The sequence below is a fragment of the Bison bison genome, unplaced genomic scaffold (genome assembly GCF_000754665.1).
Source record: "Bison bison bison isolate TAMUID 2011002044 unplaced genomic scaffold, Bison_UMD1.0 scf7180017864178, whole genome shotgun sequence".
NCBI classification, from domain to species: domain Eukaryota; kingdom Metazoa; phylum Chordata; class Mammalia; order Artiodactyla; family Bovidae; genus Bison; species Bison bison.
In genome coordinates, this window is record NW_011494750.1 from 2,172,234 (window position 1) to 2,190,181 (window position 17,948).

Consider the following 17,948-nt stretch of genomic DNA (forward strand, 5'->3'; position numbering starts at 1 on the left):
CGGGGCGGATTGGCGGCCCTGGTTCCGGGGCGGGGCGGGGGGAGAACTGTCCAGCAGGTGAGGGGGCGGGCAGAGCTGTCCAGCCCGGGGGGCCCGAGCCGTGCTAAGCACATGGCGAGCCTGTGTGTGTCTGTTTCTGTGCGTGTGTATATGTGTGTGCGCGCAGGCGCGCGGCTTATCTTTGGTTAGGTTTTGAAGAAGGACATTTGGTTCTTCAAAAAATATATATATATATATATTTTTTTTTAATTCGGTGTTTCAAAATTGGCTTGTTGGTGAGTGGAGACGCCGTTGTTCATCTTTACTGCAACAGCTTCCCTGCTTGTCCTCGTGCACCTCTAAATTCGCCCTCCTATTCCTGTCTTCCCCTCTTCCCCATCCCTGCCTAGCGCCTGCCTCCTTGCTCTCATTCTTCCCCAAGCTGGACCAGTCTGTGCTGATGCGCTTGCAAGGTCACTGCCTGGGGAGGAGGGGGAGGGGAGAGAGCCTCCTGTCGTTGCTCACGTCAGCGAAGATGTCATATCGCTCTCTGGTTCCTGTGGCTTTACTATTAACATCTTGCCCCAAACGGGGAACAGATCCAAGGAGCTGGTCCGTGTGACCATTTGTAAGCTGAAAAGACACAGATAATTTAAAGCTCTGTGGATGCAGTGGATGGTAACTGTGTAGAACTTCAGCAGGTAGGTTTGCGTTTGGAGCTTGATGCCTTTGGAATATAGGGGCTAATAATGATGGGTTCTACGTTTTGTAAATGTGGTTGAGGCTAGAGGCCGAGTGGGTGGATGTGAAGACAGAGTGTTGAGTTATAGGTCATGTTAGAGGATCCAGAGTCTTTGTGAGGAGGGGAGAAGGGTAGGAAAGCCTTAGTTATCTCTGCAATCTGAATAACTGAAGGCAGTGGCTGTTGATGAGATATGAGCCGAGGCTAAAAATCCATCCTGTCGCTAGTGGCCGGAATGGTCACGTCGTCTCTGGGTCCTTGTGGCTTTGGAGGGAGATGAACACTGTAGAGCATGATAATGATTTCAGTTTTATCAAGTGATTTTCAGTTCAGAGGGGGCTGGGATCCCACCAAGGATAGAGGTCCGATGCCTAGTATATCAGTAGAAAATGCTTCAGGTGTGATCTTCTAGATTTTTGGTTGTAAAGGGCTCCTGGTTTTCAGTGTAAACATAGATTTCAAGGCTCAGCCTTGAGCCCTGGTCCTGCGAGTTCTGTTTTATTTTAAGGTGCTTTGGCTCTCACTAGGCATTTTCCACATGATTCTTTTTTTTTTGGTAGCAAACATTTTTATTGAAGTGTGGTTGACAGTACACTGTTATATTAGTTTCAGATGTACAACAGTGATCTGACATTTAAATACATCATAAAATGACCACCACAAACACATAATTGTTTAGAGAATGAGTTATGCTTTTACCCATCTTCCCATTTCATTTCTGTGTTCCCCTCCCCTTCTCATTCCGCTTGGGAGGAGCTCTGTTAACAGTGCTCTACATTCTGCGGTATGCTCATGATTCCATAGCAGTGGGGAGACCCAGAGGGCTCTTGCGGTGGCAGTGATGCCTAGAAATGAGTATACGGCAAGCTTGGGAACTTGGTTGTGGTTGTATAGAAGGGAGATAATCTCTTAACAAAATCCAAAATTAGGACCAAGTGCAAACTAAAGGCACATGAGGGAGAAGATAACCTGATAATCAGTAGATGCTGTCAGTGGAAGAGGCTTCTCTAGATTCAAGGAGAATGAATTGTTACGGGCACCGGGCAGCTCTGGGGTAGCAGCTGCTAGCACTGTGCGGTCACCACGCAGGGGAGGGGTGGCAGCTCTGCTATAAATAGTGCTGGAGCCAGAGTTGCTATGGAGACAAAACCGAATCCTATTACCTGCAGGCCCTCTATGGGGAGCAAGGGAAAGGAGGGAGAAGTATTTTGAGGATTGGAGAGGGGTGCTGTAAATAGTTTTTAAAAATGGTTAAGTAGAGAGAAAAAAGATATAACTTCTCATCTAGATCAGGTAGAGCCTTAAGCCTACAGGGAGTGTTTGCGTTGTACATGCAGCAGCAAAGAAGGGAGTGGTGTGTAAGAGTGTGTGTAGTGCAGTGGGGCTCTGTGTGTGCAGTGAACAAGGTCCTAGTGTGGCCATGTGTTGGGCACAGAGGTGCAATGCTGGAAGTGCTGAAAGTGGCCTTGGCATGGAGTGAAACATTTTATTTAGGGAAGTATATGGAAATTGAACAGGAAATAAATTGCAGTTAAGACATGGAGTGAGTAAGTGCTCAGTCGCTCAGTCATGTCTGACTCTTTGCGACCCCAAGGACAGTAGCCCACCAGGCTCCTCTGTCCATGGGATTCTCCAGGCAAGAATGCTGGAGTGGGTTGCCATTTCCTTCTCCAGGGCAAGACATGGAAGCTTTTCCTAATTTTGGACTGTGGTTTAGAAATTTCCCTGAGCACCTCTCCCTCTCCTCACAGAAATCCTGTTGTTTCTGCCTTTAGATTCTTTATCTCTAAGATCCAGAAGGACAGGGCCTCATCCGTGTGTATTGTATCACTGATTCAAATCCCGGAACCAGAGTAGAGGCGGAAGACTATGATTCAGCACCAAGGGCAGAGCTAGTATCTGTAGCCACTTGGCCCCTTTCTTGCTTAAAGAAGGAAGAAAAATGGAATGGAGGCAGCAGTGGGGCAGGGAGAGCCCTCGTTTGAGATCACATGGGGTAGAGTAGCCGTCTGTTGTTGTCTGAGTGCAATTAAGTATAGTCTATAGGGTGGTTTCACATCAAGCTGAACGCAGAATGTTGGAACAGAATAATTAGGTTTCCACCTAGAGCTAGGAGTGCAGATTAGTTCTGATTACAGAGTCTGGTTTGATCCTGATGTACCCTGCAGCAGTCCTGAAAGTGACTTAATTTTTGTTATTATGATAATTGAGTCCAGATTGGACTGACCAGGCCTCTTTTTCAGAAACAGCCCCAGAAGTGAGGCTGGAAACGCCCTGGTTTGTAGGGATGGGAGGTGAGCCATTATTTATCCTACTTCTTGACATGTGACTCTGTGAGCTCATAAGCCGGGACAGAGCTCTAGACTGGGAAAAGTGTCATGTTCTCCTATCTTTAGTAGTAAAATGGAAGATCTTCTGACCTGGGTTGACGTGGAGAGGGATGAGTCCCTTAGGTGAAGCAGTGGATCTTATCAGTACTTTTTTTCCTATTAGACTTGGCTTTTCAGATAACATCAGAATTCGTCCTGCGAACGTTGACTCCATGCCTGGTGCCTTGAAGTTTCTCTGAGATGAACTGATGAATTGGAGCCATGGTGCAAAAGAAGAAGTCCTGTCCTCGGTTACTTGACTACCTGGTGATCGTAGGGGCCAGGTAACCAGGAAGTGACTGATTTTGTCCAGTCATCTGGGGTAGCCACAAAATCTGTAAGGAATCCCCTTCCCTACTCCCACATTGCTTTGCATATCTCATTCTTCTGTTATTTGACCCTGATGGGAAATTTGCTGCCAGTTGGAAAAACAGAACAGGCGGATCGAGGCTACTGGCCTGGAGGAAGAGAAAGAGCAAACCTCTGCTCTTAGATAGCATCTTTGTGATTTTGAGCAAATACACTCTTATCTACTTCAGCTTCCTTATTTCGGAAAAAAGGAAAAGTACGTTGTGCTCCTTTTCTGTCTACCTATGCTCCTTGGGGAATTCATTAGCTAACTTACCTTGAAAGATGCTAGTCATCTTAAGGTGTGGTGACAATTTTACTGTCGCCACTTGCCTTTCATTTCAATATAGGCATCTTCATGGCAGCACAGACCTCAACGTGGCATGCTTTCCCAGGTCCTGCAGCTAGGTTACTTTATCCAAAGAGCATTTACTTCTCCACTGTGGTTAAATTATTATTATTATTATTTTTCTTTACTGTGGTTAAAACCCAAAAGAGCATGCTGTCCCTTCAGGCTGCTGACCTTGTCTGTATGTTCTCCAGGCACCCGAGCAGTGACAGTGTGGCCCAGACTCCGGAACTGCTACGGCGGTACCCACTAGAGGACCACGCGGAGTTTCCCCTGCCCCCGGATGTCGTGTTCTTCTGCCAGCCGGAGGGCTGCCTGAGCGTGCGGCAGCGGCGCATGACCCTGCGGGATGACACCTCTTTTGTCTTCACCCTCACGGACAAGGACACTGGTGTCACCCGATATGGCATCTGCGTCAACTTCTACCGCTCCTTCCAAAAGCGCGTGCCTAAGGAAAAAGGGGAGGCCGGGCCAGGGTCCCGGGGGAAGGAAGGGCCCCGAGCCCCCTTCGTCTCCGAGGAGGTGGGCCCCAAGACCTCGGAGAGCGGCCCATCCCTGCAGCCGCCCAGTGCCGACTCCACCCCAGACGTGAGCCAGTCTCCGCGGGCCAGACGCCGGGCCAAGGCGGGGAGCCGGTCCCGCAACAGCACGCTGACGTCCCTGTGCGTGCTCAGCCACTACCCCTTCTTCTCTACCTTCCGCGAGTGTCTGTACACCCTCAAGCGTCTGGTGGACTGCTGCAGCGAGCGCCTGCTGGGCAAGAAACTGGGCCTCCCTCGAGGCATACAGAGGTATGGTTCGCTGCCGCTGCTGGAAACAGGGGAGGCATCTGGAGTTGAGGTGTAGTTGGCTGGTGAGGGGCGTAGGGATTTCCCTCTAAAGCCTGAGGTCCCTCAGACCTCCTTAAACACTTAACGTTAATCCATGGAAGCGAAAGACTGCTGCAGAGTTAGACCTCCTTCCATGATCGTGCTTGGAGTGATGCTGAGGAGTTGGGTGTTTCAGGATGGGCAGGACTTGAAGTCCTTGCTGCATGTACGTTTTTGCACTTGTCATCACCCTTGTGTGCATCCTGTGGTCCTGGCTGAGCCCATAGTGAAGTCTTCTCCGTGGCCATCATTAGACGCTCTGTGGTTACGCGGGGCTGCCGTGAGGTGTCAGCTCCCACTGCTTATGTGTCTGCTCCTTAGGGACACCATGTGGCGCATCTTTACTGGATCGTTGTTAGTGGAGGAGAAGTCAAGTGCCCTGCTGCACGACCTCCGGGAGATTGAGGCCTGGATCTACCGGTTGCTGCGCTCCCCGGTACCTGTCTCGGGGCAGAAGCGAGTGGACATTGAGGTCCTGCCCCAGGAGCTCCAGCAGGCTCTGACCTTTGCTCTCCCAGACCCCTCTCGATTCACCCTAGTGGACTTCCCGCTGCACCTCCCCCTGGAGCTTCTGGGTGTGGATGCCTGTCTACAGGTGCTCACCTGCATCCTGTTAGAGCACAAGGTGAGAGGGCAGCATTCTAGGCCGTTCTAGGGGAAGGGCTTCGAAGTGTGGCGGAGGCTAGACCATCAAAGATGAGGATTAGGGACCACATCTTTTTCATCACCTTATCTCCAAGAGATAACATGATACGAGGTATACAGTAGGTTCTCAGCGGGTGAGGGTCGAATTACGGTACCAGCATCACGTGGGTTAGGGGGCCCAGTGCAGGAGCCATGGATTCAATCCCTGGGTCAGGAAGATCCCCTGGAGTAGGAAATGGCAACTCACTCCAGTATTCTGGCCTGGGAAATCCCATGGACAGAGGAGCCTTGGTGGGCTACAGTCCATAGGGTTGCAATAAGATTGACATGACTGAGCAACTGAGCATCATGTGGGATATATTCAGAGAGCTTGACACTCAGCTGAATTATCCTCAACTGTACCAGCCTAATTCTCTGGAAATCTCAGTAATTCTGTACTGATGAGTGACCCTGGGATTTGGGGAACAAGAACTAAGAAGGTAAAGGAATGGCTCAAGGGAGGATTTGGGCAGTGCTTACACTGGGAGGTGACAGGCAGGGCGGGGTGTAGGGCAGTGATAAGTGTGGAAACTAAGATCCCAGGGCCATGGCCTTGGTGAAGAGAGATTAAACTGTAGTGTCAGAGGCTCTTTTCACTTCAGCCTTACTGATTCTGTCGAGAAATCCCTCTGGTACGGTTTGCGGCAGGTTGTGCTCCAGTCCCGAGACTACAATGCACTCTCCATGTCCGTGATGGCCTTTGTGGCGATGATCTACCCCTTGGAGTATATGTTTCCTGTTATCCCACTGCTGCCCACCTGCATGGCGTCAGCAGAACAGGTGAGTCTTAAGGCGTCTTCTGGCTTTGTCATCTCTGTTCTGACACTGTCCAGGTGAAGGCTCCGTGCCCAAAGAAGTTGTAAATCAGTCCTGGTCCTGAATTCCTTGTCATAACTTATTTGTCCACAAAATGTGAACTGATCTGGTGGGAAGACTTAGGCCATTTAGGCTTTTTTTTTTAAACTTCTTGTTTTGTATTGGGGTATAGCTGATTAACAGTGTTATGATAATTTCAGGTGAACAGCGAAGGGACTCAGCCATATATATACATGGATCCATTATTTATAGTTTTTACTTATCACAATTAATGTCAGGGATTATAGGCTACTGGCTACCTCGCTGCAGGTAGTACATAACATGTAATATATACTATTACTGCTCTAAGATCTGAAGCATTCTGAACTTTGGAACACATCTGCCTTCAAGGGTTTTGGAAAAGGGATTGTGGACCTGTGTTTTCCTCCCCTGGAAAAATCTTGACCTGATAAGTGATCACAGTAGATTGTGGTTTTGTTCCCTGTCTTTTGCACAGCTGCTCTTGGCTCCAACACCATACATCATCGGGGTCCCTGCCAGCTTCTTCCTCTACAAACTGGACTTCAAAATGCCTGATGACGTGTGGCTAGTAGATCTGGACAGCAATAGGGTGAGGCCCTTGTCTGAGGCTCCATGGGGCCTAGAATAGGCCAGGAAGGTCCTAAATTTGTGGGTGATTGCTACTGTGAAACTCACTGAAACAAATTTTTTTGAAAAAAATGCTGCTTTTACTTTATTGTCGTGATAGGCCCTTGGTTAGCACCCAGAGAATTATAAGGTTTAGTTTTTCTGGAGTTAAGTGTTTCCCCGCATCTTCCAAGAGAAGCAGAGCAGTTATGGTTGCAGAATTATTACCTACGGCGTAGGTCATTTACTGGTTTTCTGGGAGTGTAGTTTCTAGTAAGAAACTGCCTTTCAGTGCAGATTTTAAAAAAGTATATTACTAACATTCTGTAATGTGAATACATTCAAGCTTCGGTAGGTAGCCCTTATATGTGTTTTCCATAAAACTTTAGAGAGTAAAAATAAAAGTACAAAGAACGAAACAAAAAGCATGATTCTGGTACTGCCCTGGTGGTCCAGTGGCTAAGAGTCCATGCTCCCTCTGCAGGGGGCCCGGGTTCGATCCCTGGTCAGGGAAGTAGAACTAAGAGTTTGCGTGCTGCAACTAAAGGATCCTGCATGTTGCAACTGAAGAACGCATGTGCCGTCACGGAGATGGAAGGCCCCAGTGCCCCGGCCAAGACCTGGCACAATCCCATGAGCCTGTGGGCTAGGGAGAGTCACCAAGAACATTTAGGTACACTGTTTCCCTTCAGGTGTGTATGTCTGTCATATACATGCATATATATTTTTTTATGTACATGCATATATAATGTATGTGTTTGCATGTATATAACAGTATTGTATACATGTAAGGAGCTTCCCTGGTGGCTCAGATGGTAAAGAATCCGCCTGCCAAGCAGGAGATGCAGGTTTGATCCCTGGGTCAGGAAGATCCCCTGGAGAAGGAAATGGCAACCCACTCCAGTATTCTTGCTTGAAAAATCCCATGGACGGAGGAGCCTGGCGGGCTCCGGTCCATGGGGTCGCAAAAGAGTCAGGGTCCATGGGGTCGCAAAAGAGTCAGACACGACTTCGTGACTAAAAACAACAGCATTGTGTATCTGAGTTCCTGCCCTTGTTCCTTACTCTTATGTAAGAGCAACTCATTCTAAGGCCGCACCTTTGCTCTTTCTCTGGTGCAGGTGATTGCCCCCACTAATGCGGAAGTGCTGCCTATCCTGCCAGAGCCGGAATCGTTAGAGTTGAAGAAGCATTTGAAGCAGGTGGGTGAAGAGGGGATCAAGAGGAAGGGGAGCAGCAGCAGCTGTAGCACTGCTGTCAGAAGACAGCTATTGAGAGACCCAGTCTCCTTGCCGACTTCCAGTCGAGCAGGTCTCCTTAGCTGTGGGCGGGCTCCAGAGAAGTGGGGTGGCAGGGTGAATCTCAGAAAAGAGCCACTTAGATTCCTTTTCATTCACTGTGTGCGCCCCTCCCACCACCCTCTAGTGCATAAAACCACCTTCACCTTCTGCTGTTTGTCACAGCTGCCCTTCTTAACGGCCCCAGAATATTCTCTGTCTCCTAAGGAGGGAGTCAGCAGTTTGGACAGTCTGGCTCCTTTCATGTTTTTCTCTTGAATTGATCTCTGGTCCCTACAGAATCATTTCTTCAAAAATTCCTTCCTTTGAGTAAACCCCATAAACGCATTTTCATTGATTGATTTTCTTCTTCCCCTGCATGCTGAACACAGTACCTGAAGGTAAACCGTGATGAGACCCTGGCCCCCTGCCCTGCTGTGTGTCTTGTGTAGGACCACCAGTAGATAGCTCTGTGTTTCTTTTAGGAACTCCTCATTTGGAGAGTCTTCAGAAGTCTCTCTCTGTGTTGTCTCAGTTACTTAGCAATACCTCTAGGTGAAACCTGTTTGGATTTACACGAGTCATTTTGTGTCATCCCTCTCTCTTTCTCTCACTTGGTTCCATCACCACTGATACAATATGATATCTTGTTACAGCTGAGTCTGGTGAGGATAGCAAGTTCAGAAGATGCTCTAGCTGTCTTCCTGTGTTGTGCTTTCATTCTCGATGATTGTTTTAGTATGACTAATGGGATGGAGAAGTACAGTCAGAATTGTACTATACATGTTCATAGGAGCTAAGACCTCTGGGCTTACAGATCCTGTATTCTGACCCCTGTCACTCAAAGCGAGGTCCCTGGACCAGTGGCGTTAGTGTCACCTGGGTTTGTTAAACGTGCAGAGTCACCTCAGACACAGTGAATCAGAAGCCACGTGCAGGCACATACCCAGGTGATTCCTGTGCTCGGTAGCATTGCAGAAACACTGCTGGGACTGCCCTGGTGGTCCCGTGGCTAAGAATCTGTCTGCCAGTGCAGGGAACACGGGTTCAGTCTTGGGTTGGGGAAGATTCCACATGCAGCTTCTGAAGCCCATGTGCCCTGGAGCCCACACTGTAACTGGAGAAGCCCCAGCAGTGAGAAGCCTCCTCAGCACAAGTAGAGAGAGCCTGCACGCAGCGACCAAGACCCAGTGCAGCCCCCCAAATAAACTAATTAAAAAAAACAAACACTGCTGGTTTAAACCAGTGGCTTTAAACTGGCCCACGGAGCCCCTGAGGGTTGATTTAGATTGGGACCACTGAGCACATGAGGCTCTGGGTTCCATATGTGCTTCAGAGAAGCTTTACTTTTACAGGTTTCAACTGTTGATGTTCCTGCCTAGATCTCAATTGAAAAACAAGATTTCATAACTAAAACAAATTTGAAAACTATCGCCTTGGACCTCAAGTGTGATCAAGTGGCCTTGATCAGATTGGCTTAAGCTGAAGATTACGTAATTCAGATTGTTTTCTAAAGGTTAAAGTTTTTGGATTCTTGTTTCAGAGAGGAAGGCTCTTTCCTAGGAATTGACGTTGGTTGGCTGCCCAGGACTCAGCCATTTGTGCGGGACTTTTTCTTCTTCCGCAGGCCCTCGCCAGCATGAGTCTCAACACCCAACCCATCCTCAATCTGGAGAAATTCCACGAGGGCCAGGAGATCCCCCTTCTCCTGGGAAGGCCTTCTAATGACCTGCAGTCCACACCTTCCACCGAGTTCAACCCGCTCATCTACGGCAATGATGTGGATTCGGTGGATGTTGCAACCAGGTACAGGCAAGCCAACCAGACAGTCACAAGCTCTTAAACTGGTCCCTCCTCACTCAGTGACCTTGGGGCGAATTACTTCCATGAGCCCAGAGATTCTTTATTTATAAAATGTGGATAATATCTAGTTATATTTGCCACTTTAGTAAAAGCAGAGGAAAATGGTCCATCATATTCTCAGGCCTTTTAGGCCTTGGGTGCAGAAGGGGGTTGATGATTCTGTAAGACACCTCTCCCCTGGCTGTTGGAAGCCTGTTAAATGATGACCTCGGGAGGTGGTCTGAGGCCTCAGATCATAGGGACCCTTGCTCTGCAGGGTGCGAGACTTGGGTCATCTCACCATCCCCTTCTTCCCCAGAGTGGCCATGGTCCGTTTCTTCAACTCCCCCAACGTGCTGCAGGGCTTTCAGATGCACACACGTACCCTACGTCTCTTCCCCCGGCCCGTGGTGGCTTTCCAAGCCGGCTCCTTTTTAGCCTCACGCCCCCGGCAGACTCCTTTCGCCGAGAAACTGGCCAGGACTCAGGCCGTGGAGTACTTTGGAGAATGGATCCTGAACCCCACCAACTACGCCTTCCAGCGGATTCACAACAGTGAGTCCCCATCCCTCTGCACTGCCCCACCTCCTGTTCTGTCCTCCTGATGGCTCTTCCCCTTGCTGTCTCCTCTGCCAGTCTGCAGGCTGCTCCTGCCATTCTGATTTTGCTTGAGACTTTCTCCCACCTGTCTTTTACACTTTGCTTGCTTTTTCTCCGCCTGTTGCCCACTTGAGTCTCCTTTTTTTTCCTCCATGGGTAGACATGTTCGATCCAGCTCTGATTGGCGACAAGCCCAAGTGGTATGCCCACCAGCTGCAGCCCATTCACTATCGAGTGTATGACAGTGGTTCCCAACTGGCCGAGGCGCTGAGCGTGCCGCCCGAGCGAGACTCTGACTCTGACCCAACTGACGACAGGTGAGCAGCACCTTACAGCAGCAGGAGGGTTCTCAAAGGCTAGAAGGCTCTCACTAGCACAGTGGCCAGATTTCATAGGGTTTAGACATCAAGGAGATCCAACCAGTCCATTCTGAAGGAGATCAGCCCTGGGATTTCTTTGGAAGGAATGATACTAAAGCTGAAACTCCAGTACTTTGGCCACCTCATGCGAAGAGTTGACTCATTGGAAAAGACTCCGATGCTGGGAGGGATTGGGGGCAGGAGGAGAAGGGGACGACAGAAGATGAGATGGCTGGATGGCATCACTGACTCGATGGACGTGAGTCTGAGTGAACTCCAGGAGTTGGTGATGGACAGGGAGGCCTGGCGTGCTGCGATTCATGGCGTTGCAAGGAGTCGGACACGACTGAGCGACTGGACTGCACTGAGACATCAGTCTGCAAAGCCTTGTCATACATAGTTCAGTTGATTTCGTGTTCGTTTCCTCATTCTGTATCTTGTTCCCCGATCTTGAGTTACAAGTACTCCTCTGTTGATTTTCCCTAATGTGGGTTGCCGATTCTTATCTCTGCCCCCTTTTTCCTGTTTTGTTTTTCTTGATCTTCGCTCTGCAGCGGGAGTGACAGCATGGATTATGACGATTCAAGCTCTTCTTACTCTTCCCTTGGTGACTTTGTCAGCGAGATGATGAAATGCGATATCAACGGTGATACTCCTAGTAAGTATACTTGGAGAAATTAGCCGCTCTGGGCGGGGTTTGGGGTTCTGCGATGGCGGGTCTGCAGCTGCCATCCTTGAAGTTTTTTTATTTTTAAAGACTTATAAAAATTAGTCTTTTAATTGGAGTATAGTTGATTTACAGCGATAGCTTCTACAGTACAGCACAGTGAGCCCACCAGACATGTCCTCCTTGGGTTTTGGCAGACGTGGACCCTCTGACGCACGCGGCACTGGGAGATGCCAGCGAGGTGGCGATTGAGGAGCTGCAGAACCAGAAGGAGGCAGAGGAACCCAGCCCGGATGGCGAGAGCTCTCAGGAAAACCCGCCCCTGCGCTCCAGCCCCAGCACCACTGTGAGCAGTAGCCCCAGCACCGTCATCCACGGCGCCAGCTCTGTACGTGGGGACTCGGAGGAGGGGCTGAGTGAGAACGGTGACTTGGGGTGTGGGGCCTCATCTCTGCCAGGAAAGCTGGGGTGAAACTGTCCACTCAACTTGCTACTTTCTCCGCACTTCCCCCAGCCTCCTCTCCATAGATCCTGTAGTTTAGAGCCTATGAGGTACAGTCTGACCCCAGAAGGAGGACACACAGCCCTGTTCAGGAGTGAGCTGAGATTTCCCCCTTGCATAATTTGTGCAGAGAGAACAGGGGTGTCACGGAGATGTTTCTCACACATGCCTCAGGCTCAGAATCTACCAGGCCTGGCTTGGCCCTGCCCAGCTGAGAAAGATGGGAAGGCACCCCAGGCCCTGGGTGACCTCTTTGTATTTAATATGTTCCCAGGAACCTGTTGACTCAGCAGAGACCGACGATAAGGCGGCAGGAGGCGTCCCCAAGTCCCTACCCACCGTGCCTCCCGGCGTGGGCAAGTGCAGCATGGACAGGCATCAGACAGAAGCCGGACAGGGGTCAGTGCGCCAGCGAGCCTCTGACAGCCCGTGCCTCCAGCCCCAGTATGGCTTTCCCCCTGAGGAAGACGATGAGCAGGGTGAAAGTTACACCCCCCGATTCAGCCAGCATGTCAGTGGCCATCGGTGAGAGCCTGCGGATGCCCCTAGAGGGGTGACGGAAGGGCCTCACCCCCATGGGCTCTGGGGCGAGGGTGGACCAGAAAGTCCAGGCAGTCCGAAGGCTCGTGAGGCCCGGCGTCCCCAGAGGCTCATGCTTTGATCTAGACCTGCCTGTAGGCACTGCGGGAAGGGAGTGCAGTGTAGTCAGGCCCACCGCCCAGGACTCGGTAGCCCTGCCTGGGGCTCAGAGGTGCCACTGTGTGTTCAAGGGCTCAAAAGCTGCTGCGGCCCAGCAGCTTGAAGCTGGCAAGTGACTCAGACGCAGAGTCGGACTCTCGAGCGAGCTCGCCCACCTCCACCGTCTCCAGCAACAGCGCGGAGGCCTTCGGGGGCCTCATGTCTTTCGCCAGTAAGTGCCTGCAGCCCCCCGCCTCGGCCCCATCTCCTGTCCGGCAGGGCCTGACCACAGCAGACGCTGCTACGACTTCAGACGTAGGGCTGGGTTGGCATTGTCAAGCTCCTCTTCAGGTCGTTTGAGTGATGCCAAATAAGGTATTTTCGGGGGAAGTCAACAGAGAACAGGGACAGATTAGTCACTGTCTTTATGCCTGGAGGTTTCAGTCTGTTTGAGGGTAAGACAGCTGGCTGTTGAAATGAAAAGGAATCATTTTATTAAAATCATGACCCTTGTACATGTATTTCGTGGAAACGTTCTGGTCAAATTTGATTTGAGATTTATGTCTAATACCTTCTCTGCCTGGGGGAAGGACTTTTTCACACATATGCCTTGAAATCTACGTGACATTGACTTGTACATAGAGAATATTACCAGAAATGAGGGTGGTGTCAGTTCAAGATTAAAGACAGACTAGGGGCCAGAGAAGGCCATCACGGGGGGATCACTGTGATGGTGAGGGTTTTTTTTTTAGAAGCCCGGAAGGGACAGTACCAGCGTCAGACGGGAAGTACATTATCTGCCAGGCGTTTGCGCTGGGCTGGCAGTAGAGGAGAGGCTTGGGTGTTACCATGGGAGGCAGCCAGAGAAAGTGGTTCCTGGGGGTTCTGAGCATTCCTGGCAGTAGCTCTTCTGTTTGTCCTAAGTTAGCAGTGGTCCTTTCTAAGCTTAGGTGAGGGGCTCTGGGATTACGTCTGAAGAGGAGGAGGGTGGAAGTGGTGCTCCAGCCCCTGGAGGGGAGTGCTCTGACGCTTCACCCCCCTGACGCATGGCTCTCGCCCGCCCCCTGGACAGGCAGCCTGTATCGGAACCACAGCACCAGCTTCAGCCTTTCGAACCTCACGCTGCCCACCAAAGGAGCCCGAGAGAAGAGCACGCCCTTCCCCAGTCTGAAAGGTGACTACCGCCCTCCTTCTGCCAAGCCAAGGTCCTCCGGGAAATATTTCAGGCCCGTGGGTACTTGTCAGGAACCCCGTGTATGATGAATTATCTGACCTGGCCGTTGCCTCTCATGTAACGCTTCTCATGGCTCTCACTGCACATCGTACGAGTTCTCCTCTGGTTTTCAGATGGAAACTGTCTTTCGTAGCTAAAGAAAAGGCCCTGTCGTATCATTTAGGATAATGGCAACCGGGGGATTACTGCTGCTTCTGGGAGCAACCTTTGTCAGAGGCAGTTAATCCACATAGGGCTCCTTGGCTGCCACCAGTCTTCCGCCAGCTTCCTCCTGCAGGGGCTTAGGACAGACTCCATCCTAAGGAGCTGGCCCACCAGGGGATGGTTGTGAAAAGACTGGCAGTGTTCACAGCGTCAAGAGACCTCTTACTTTGGCTTCCTGTCAGCTCAGGGCTCCGTGAGTGTAGCATTGGCTGGTATCGAGGGGCAATTAAGACCTCAGTGGATTTTCATTTGTGATCTCCCACAGTTTGACGGGCTCTTCTGAATTTACTCTGCTTTGTTTGTTTCCTTTGGAGTTTGTGCTGAAATATTTAATCAAAGAAGAAAGCCAAATGAGCAGCAGTTTCGTGTATTTTTTAACTGGCGTGTCTCCCCACCAATTAGTAAATGTTAGGGATCTCAGGAACGTTCTTTGGTGGGGATGGGGGTGAGGACATCACGTCTAGTGGCGCGTGTAGGGAGCTCACCAGGCCTGCAGGGCGGATCAGCCCAGGCACGGCAGGGTAGGGACGGAAAGGCGGCAGCGGCGCTGGCTCTCGTTTGACACAGCTGCAGGGGACAGGCATCGCCTCGCTCTCATTGCATGCGGGCGCTTCACTCCATCCGCTGCACTGGTCCCTCCCACCCACTCCCATCCTCAGCCCTGCCCCCTCCCCATGACGCATCGGGGGCACTTCCCTCTGCCTCCCTGTGGGCCCTCTGGAGCCCGGTGCTGGATGTTTCATGAAACAGCTGTCTCTCATGCATGCGTCCGTGAGTACCTAAAGGCTCCTGGTGTCGTTCCCCTGCCTCTGGCTAGGAGAGGCCATAGTCTTAAGGACAGTCTTTCCCAGAGCCTGGGCTTGTCCCCTTGGCCACTCGGCTTCCAGCCTCTGGAGGTGCCCGAGAACAAAGGTCACGGGCACTAAGCTTCGGGAGGATGCTGAGACGACCTGACTGGCAGCTCCATCGCGGGGTGCAGGGTGGTGGTATCACGGTGCACCTACTAATTGTGTATTTTGTGTCCCAGTATTTGGGCTAAATACTCTAATGGAGATTGTTACTGAAGCCGGCCCCGGGAGTGGTGAAGGTGGGTCTTGCCCGTGAGCTCTGCATGATCTTTTTTCTCCTAGCATCTCCTGTGCCTGCCCGAGGGCCATCCTCCTCCCGGAGCAAGCGGCATCACCTCGAGTGGCCCGCCTTGCCCCGCCCCCCCGTGCTTGCCCGTGGGGCGCGCTGCTGGTGCATGTGGAGTGGCCTGAGCCTCCATCCCCACCTCCTTCACGTGGCTGGTCTCCACCTGTGTGTGTGACACCCCGGGGCTGCCCGCACCCAGCCCCTCCAGGGAACGGGCGCGGAGCGTGGCTGCCCGGGGGCTGTGCTGAGCCTCGCTCCTGGACCCCAGGAGTGACGCCGCCGTCTGTTCTGCCTTCCTGACTGCAGGGCACAGGCGGGCCTTGGTGGACCAGAAGTCGTCCGTCATTAAACACAGCCCGACCGTGAAGAGAGAGCCCCCGTCACCCCAGGGCCGAGCCAGCAACTCTAGGTAATAAAGGGCAGCACTGTTACCTTGTTTTTTGTTTTTTTCCCCTGTGTAAATATTGACTTACTTATTTGGCTGCTCTGGGCTTAGTTGCAGCACTCGGGACCTTTGATCTTCATTGTCATGTGGGATCCTTAGTTGTGGCGTGTGAACTCCCCCATAGCATATGGGATCTAGTTCCCTGAGCAGGGATCGAACCTGGGTCCCTCGCGTTGGGCACGGCCGAGAAGTCCCCAGGGCCATTTGAAAGGTTCTCAGATGGAGGTAGCGATTCCTGTACCAAACCTGAGGGGTGCTGAAGAGAGAGAGAGAGGTGAAACCCCTCCCCACTCAGACTCGGCCCCCATGAGGCAGCCGTCGCTGGTGGTGTGGAGGAGGGTGGGGTTGGTACTAGGTCCTTGGGCACACCTGGCCGTCTGGGGGGGGCTTCGCAGAGGACCTGGTGCTTTGGAAAGGGGCTTCGTGTTTTTGCCCCCCGGGGCAAACATCTAGCATGGTGAAAGTGGGGGATGCTCTGCCAAGGAGCCGCCGACCCCAAAAGTGGTGTGTGGACACCCCCCCCCTCAGTGAGAACCAGCAGTTCCTGAAGGAGGTGGTGCACAGCGTGCTGGACGGCCAGGGCGTCGGCTGGCTCAACATGAAGAAGGTGCGGCGGCTGCTGGAGAGCGAGCAGCTGCGCGTCTTCGTCCTGAGCAAGCTGAACCGCACGGTGCAGTCCGAGGACGAGGCCCGGCAGGATGTCATCCCCGACGTGGTCAGGGCCGGGGGTCGCCCGGGGAGAAGGGGTGGGGACGCCACGCTGGAGAGAGCGGTGCCCACTCTTGGCCCCGGGCTGTCGTTGCAGGAGATCAGCCGGAAGGTGTACAAGGGCATGTTGGATCTGCTCAAGTGCACGGTCCTCAGTCTGGAGCAGTCCTTCGCCCACGCTGGCCTGGGTGGCATGGCCAGCATCTTCGGGCTTCTGGAGATCGCCCAGACCCACTACTACAGTAAAGGTAGGGGTGGGACCAGCAGGGCGCCGTGCCATCCGCAGAGAAGGACTCGGCCCCTTGACGGCACTCCCAGCGCCGGCTGCTTCCTCTGAGGCTGGGCTTTTCTAGCGCGTGTTTTTACCTAGCGGGTGTTCTGTCGTGGGAGAGAACGAGGCCCGCTTTTCTTTCTCTGTGCTTCTTCCCTTCCACCTTCTCCTCTGTCCTCGCTTCTCTCACCTCATTCCACACCTGGACTCTCTGTCTTTTTTTTTTAAAGAAACACTTATTTACTTATTTGGCTGCGCAAAGATGGTCTTAGTTGCAGCAAGTGGGATCTTTAGTTACAGCATGCAAACTCTCCATTGCAGCACGTAGGATCTCATTCCCTGACCAGGGATCGAACGTGAGCCCCCAGCATGGGGAGCTCAGGGTCTTAGCCACTGGGCCGCCAGGGAAGTCCTCTCTGTCTCTTTTGACCTCTTCGTGTGTTTCATCTTTTCCTCAGAACCAGACAAGCGGAAGAGAAGTCCCACAGAGAGCATCAGTACACCAGTCGGCAAGGATCCTGGCCTGGCTGGGCGGGGGGACCCAAAGGCCATGGCACAGCTGAGGGTCCCCCAGCTGGGACCTCTGGCACCGAGTGCCCCAGGAAAGAGTCCCAAGGAACTGGACACCAGAAGTCTAAAGGAAGAGAACTTTGTGGCATCTATCGGTGTGTATCACGTGTTGAGTGTGCTGGAGGAGTTCTGGCTTCTTCAGTGTCCCTGCCTCCTTTCAATCCATCCAGAATCCCACCTCTCTCTTCCCCACGCTTTGCTTTCCAGACAGGGAGACAGATTTGTGTCCATTCTAGCCATGTCTCTTTATACTTCTTTATCCCTGATGTTTCGTTTACAGTCACCCTCACCTGAGCCTTAAAGGAAGAGCGGAAGTTTTGTTTAGGGGGCCCAGTGGAGCTTACTGCCGGAGTCTGAGCTGGACTCCCCCTCCCTCCCTCTCTTATATACATCGGGATTGCTTCACTTAGTGGAGAGTTCCTGGAAGCTATAAGGCAGTTTACGGATGCATCTCTGGGCTGTAACACTGTGATGGTTTGGGTCTCTACAGCCAACTTCCCCCCCATCCAGGCATCACACTGCCCTCGGACTTGCTCCTCTGGGGCGTGTCCGGCCACCCCAGCTCCCTGGGCTCTAGACCTTGAGGTCCAGAGTTCTGAGTCCGCTCTTCCTCACTGGACTTGGTGTTAGAGTTCGCTCTACTTGTGGTGTTTCTCCGTTCCCACTGAGGCAGT

General features: G+C 51.9%; 1 protein-coding gene across 20 annotated transcripts in view; it reads left to right on the plus strand.

Moving 5' to 3' along the window:
* Window positions 1–17,948, plus strand: part of MADD (MAP-kinase activating death domain) — a 40,972-nt gene that overhangs the window by 741 nt on the left and 22,283 nt on the right. For 10 of the 20 annotated variants that reach the window (XR_825508.1, XM_010842382.1, XM_010842383.1 and 7 more), the window contains exons 2-20: window positions 3,215–3,374; window positions 3,982–4,578; window positions 4,978–5,281; window positions 5,989–6,120; window positions 6,653–6,766; window positions 7,905–7,985; window positions 9,688–9,866; window positions 10,222–10,457; window positions 10,663–10,819; window positions 11,416–11,519; window positions 11,726–11,916; window positions 12,305–12,555; window positions 12,801–12,940; window positions 13,781–13,882; window positions 15,174–15,233; window positions 15,587–15,689; window positions 16,254–16,440; window positions 16,531–16,681; window positions 17,163–17,369. Coding sequence is in view for 19 of the 20 variants with exons in the window: in XM_010842382.1 (XP_010840684.1) it covers window positions 3,313–3,374; window positions 3,982–4,578; window positions 4,978–5,281; window positions 5,989–6,120; window positions 6,653–6,766; window positions 7,905–7,985; window positions 9,688–9,866; window positions 10,222–10,457; window positions 10,663–10,819; window positions 11,416–11,519; window positions 11,726–11,916; window positions 12,305–12,555; window positions 12,801–12,940; window positions 13,781–13,882; window positions 15,174–15,233; window positions 15,587–15,689; window positions 16,254–16,440; window positions 16,531–16,681; window positions 17,163–17,369 (3,358 nt within the window). In the remaining variant the exon portion in view is untranslated. The other 10 variants (XM_010842392.1, XM_010842396.1, XM_010842393.1 and 7 more) reach the window with 5 other exon arrangements.